We start from the raw sequence: 3661 nt of genomic DNA on the forward strand, positions 1-3661 counted from the left end.
TTGAACCTGACTGTGCGTCTGCTAGGCTTGTTTGCAGAGCACAGGGGAGTGGGAGACGGATGGCGCCAAGGAAAGGTAACACCTTGCTGTTAATTGCTGGTAGTTAACCACCAATCAGGGATTGCCTAGCACATGCTTGCGCCATCAGGGTGGGCAGGTCCCATGGCAGGCAGCGCATTCCACAAGGCTCTGTCGGGGTGCGCGATCCCAGCTTCTGCCTCCACTCCTGCTTGGGACCCCTCCTATTGCCTCCCCTCCCTCCCCTCCCCCCCCGCCCCCCCGACACCACCACGCCCAGCACCCGGAACCAGGCACTCTGTGACATCAGTCCCACGTCCAAGGGAACCCCGGGCAACGGGAATCCTGCGGGCAGTACGTCAGCAGCCGTACTGGTGGCGACAAGCCCTCGTCCTTGCAGCTGCCACATGTCGCTGGCAGCGATGGGTTTTCTGCGTCTCCTCGTTGTCCTGCTGGCCGTGTGCTGTCCTGTGCACGGCACATGGGACAGCTGTGGGTAAGTGGCCCGAGGCTCTGGGAGGGAGCTTGGGCAAGCCTTGTGGGCTTCACTGGAGGGGGCCTGCTTGTCCTCCATGGCCACCCCCCAGGTTCCTGAAAGCCATGTGGGAGGCTCAGTGCCTTGACAGCAGCCAGGCTGCCGGCACAACTCGTCTACGGGCTGAAGCAGAAAGCGGGGCGAGGGGAGCGGGTTTTGGCCCCATGGGTTTCCTCGGCCCGTCTGGCCATGCCTTGTGGGGAGGGAAGACGGCTGGCCTTCAGCCGCAACGGCGCAAGCCATCCAGCAGCACAGTAAGGAGTTTCTGGTTACAGAGGGAGCTGCGGGCTTCGTCCCATGGCTTTGCACTACGGCATGTCGCGCGTCGTGGGTGGCACAGATGCCCAGCCAGGGGCCTGGCCCTGGATCGTCAGCATCCAGGCTCTCGTGGAAGGAGGCACGGCGCACATCTGCGGGGGCTCCCTCATCAGCCCACAGTGGGTCCTCACAGCAGCCCACTGCTTCATCGAGGTCAGGTAAGGAGGACCAGGGGTCGGGGCTAGCCCCACAACACTAGCAGGTGCCCTGAGCGCAGCAGCACGTGCTACTGCCGTCCCGTTGCCCTGCAGCACGCCCAGTGCCTGGGCACTCCGGAGCCCCGCCGAGAGGCTGCTCAGGAGAAGGCTGGGCTCGTGCCACTGCTTCTCAGCAGCCTCCCGCTCGACACTGCTTGAGCCCAAGGCACGCGAGGGCAGTCGCAGCCTCCCTAGCGCTGCTTGCCTCTCTCCCTCGTCGAGCAGAAGGCAGGGCAAGTGCCGGGCTGCTGCAGCACGTGGCTGCGCTCCCTCTGAGCCCTCTCTCCATCTGCCTTCCAGGCACATCACCGTCTTGCGCGTGGTGCTCGGTGCTACCCAGCTGACTCAGCTGGGCCCTGAGGCTCAGGTGCGCGCCGTCAGGCGGCTGCTGGTTCACCAGCACTACTGGAACGTCACACAGAGGAACGACATTGCCTTGCTGGAACTGGACCAGCCTGTCCAGTGCAACAGCTACGTACAGCTTGCCTGTGTGCCCGACGCCTCGCTGAGAGTCTCAGAGCTGACAGCCTGCTACGTCAGTGGCTGGGGTGCCAGGAAAGCAAGAGGTGAGTGGCCCAAACGCAGTGGCGGCGCCAGTGCAAGCTTGGCCAGCTTGGGGAAGCAGGATGCGCTTCCTGACGGCAGAGGCGAAAGCCAGAGTCAGGCTGTGGGGGCGTAAGCCTCTCTCTTCGAGAGAGGGGCCGGAGCCATTGACCCAGAGCAAGGCAGAAAGGCAAGAGCGGTCCAGCGCCTGTCCGCATGCAAAGCCAAGCCCCGGGGGAGGGCTTCAGCCAGACGGGGGAGGAGAACTGGCAATGAGCTGCTGGGTGTTCATTCCTTTCTGTGCTCTTCACAGCTGGAGGATCGGCATACGCGCTGCAGGAGGCCCAGGTCCACCTCATTGATGCCAGGGTCTGTAACAGCAGCGGCTGGTACAGGGGAGCCATCCACAGCCACAACATCTGTGCTGGCTATCCGCAGGGCGGCATCGACACCTGCCAGGTAGGAGCGTGCTACAAGCCAAGCCCTGGCAGCGCAGGCAGCCCCGCCACAACCGCCCAAACGTGCGCCATCACGGCCTTTTGCTGGCCACTCACACTCCCATGGCTGGGTCCCCACCGCTGAGGGCCTTACCCGCCCCTCCCCATGGGCAAGCCCTTGCCCAGGGCCTGCCCGCCTTGTCCCAGAGGCCTGGCACGCTGCCCAGAAGGCCCGCCCGGTGCCCCTGGCAGCCCACAGCTCCACCATCCCAGCCGTCTGACACACCTTCACCACCACCGTGAAGAGCGGTGAGAGCGAGCCCTGCCTTACAGGCCCACCGCCCCCTGCCAGGCAAGCTTCTACAGAGCTTGGCTGGCCACTGAATGCAGCTCTGGCAGGTGCCGTGAGAGAGAAGGAGCCAGCCACCGGGCTGAGGGTGGCCACCCAACAACCCCTTCGTCCTCTCTCCTGTGCTGCAGGGGGACAGCGGTGGGCCTCTCGTGTGCCAAGACAAGAGCGCCGACTACTTCTGGCTTGTTGGCGTGACCAGCTGGGGGACGGGCTGTGCGAGAGCAAGGAAGCCCGGAGTCTACACCTCCACCCAGCACTTCTACGACTGGATCCTGGCGCAGATGGGCCTGCGCCCAGCAGTAACCACTACTGCAAGGCCACAGCCAGTCTTCACCTACACCCCCGTTCAGAGGCCAAGGCCAAGCCCAAGGCCAACAGAATCGAGCCGGTTTCCACCCTGCCCGTTTCCAGTCCAGAAGCTGCTGGACTTCTTTACTCGGCTGCAGGAGCTCCTGCAGTACCTAAGAGCGAAATAGCTTGGAGCAGCACGATGAGGAGCATCCAGGGCAGGCTGCAGCGCACAACGACCGTTTCCTGCTGGGGCAATGCCTGCTGACGAAAGGCAGCCTCAGTGACAAAGGCCTGCTCTGTCCTGTCCACGCTCCTCGCAACGGCAGAACCCAGCAGGCTGCCTTCTTGCAATAAAGTGTTTCCGTTGGCATGGCTAACCACGCGCCAGTGCACTGCAGTCTCCTGTGCGAGGCAAGGACTTCCAGAGCCGGCACCTGCCGAAGGAGGCAGGCTGCCAAGTCGGGCACAAAGGGTCACCGCAAAGGGCTGAAGCTCTGCCTGCTCCGAGAGAAGCATGAGGGAACAGTGGAAGGAAGGAAGGCAGGTCATAGGAGGGCTCAGGGCCTTGGGGGTGGCAGTTGGAAGCAGAGAATGCCTTGGGCTGGCTCCTGCTGGCATCCCTGTGGGCTTCTGTACGAGGCGCAAGCCAGCTTGAAAGTGGCCTCTCAGGGCCAGCTGGGCTTCAGGGGAAATCCACGAGCTGGGGCCTTTGCTCACGCCACGGAGTTCCTGGGCTTCCCCAGGCTGCTCTGCTTTCACAGCTGCACCATGTTTCCAAGCCCAGGCCTACGGCTGCAGTGGCTGCAGGGAGCGCCATGAGCTTTGAGTGGGAGCAAAGAGGCTGCTGCTGCTGCTGCTCGGCAGTTGCCCCCCTCCCTGGCTGCCTTCTGGCTGTAGTAGCGGCCACGCTAGAGGAGCAACCGGAGGCCTGGGGCATACCAGACCCCTATGGAGGGGTGCCGCGGGGACT

The 3661-nt window shown here is 63.8% G+C and overlaps 1 protein-coding gene across 1 annotated transcript; it reads left to right on the plus strand.

The window, feature by feature from the left end:
• The first annotated feature begins 789 nt into the window (after positions 1–789).
• Positions 790–2876, plus strand: LOC129734642 (acrosin-like). The gene is made up of 4 exons (XM_055698277.1): positions 790–1029; positions 1369–1652; positions 1931–2070; positions 2529–2876. Exons 1-4 carry the CDS (start codon positions 851–853, stop codon positions 2874–2876), a joined length of 951 nt encoding a protein of 316 aa, XP_055554252.1. The 5' UTR covers positions 790–850.
• Positions 2877–3661: the final 785 nt, after the last annotated feature.

The sequence above is a fragment of the Falco cherrug genome, chromosome W (assembly GCF_023634085.1).
Source record: "Falco cherrug isolate bFalChe1 chromosome W, bFalChe1.pri, whole genome shotgun sequence".
NCBI classification, from domain to species: domain Eukaryota; kingdom Metazoa; phylum Chordata; class Aves; order Falconiformes; family Falconidae; genus Falco; species Falco cherrug.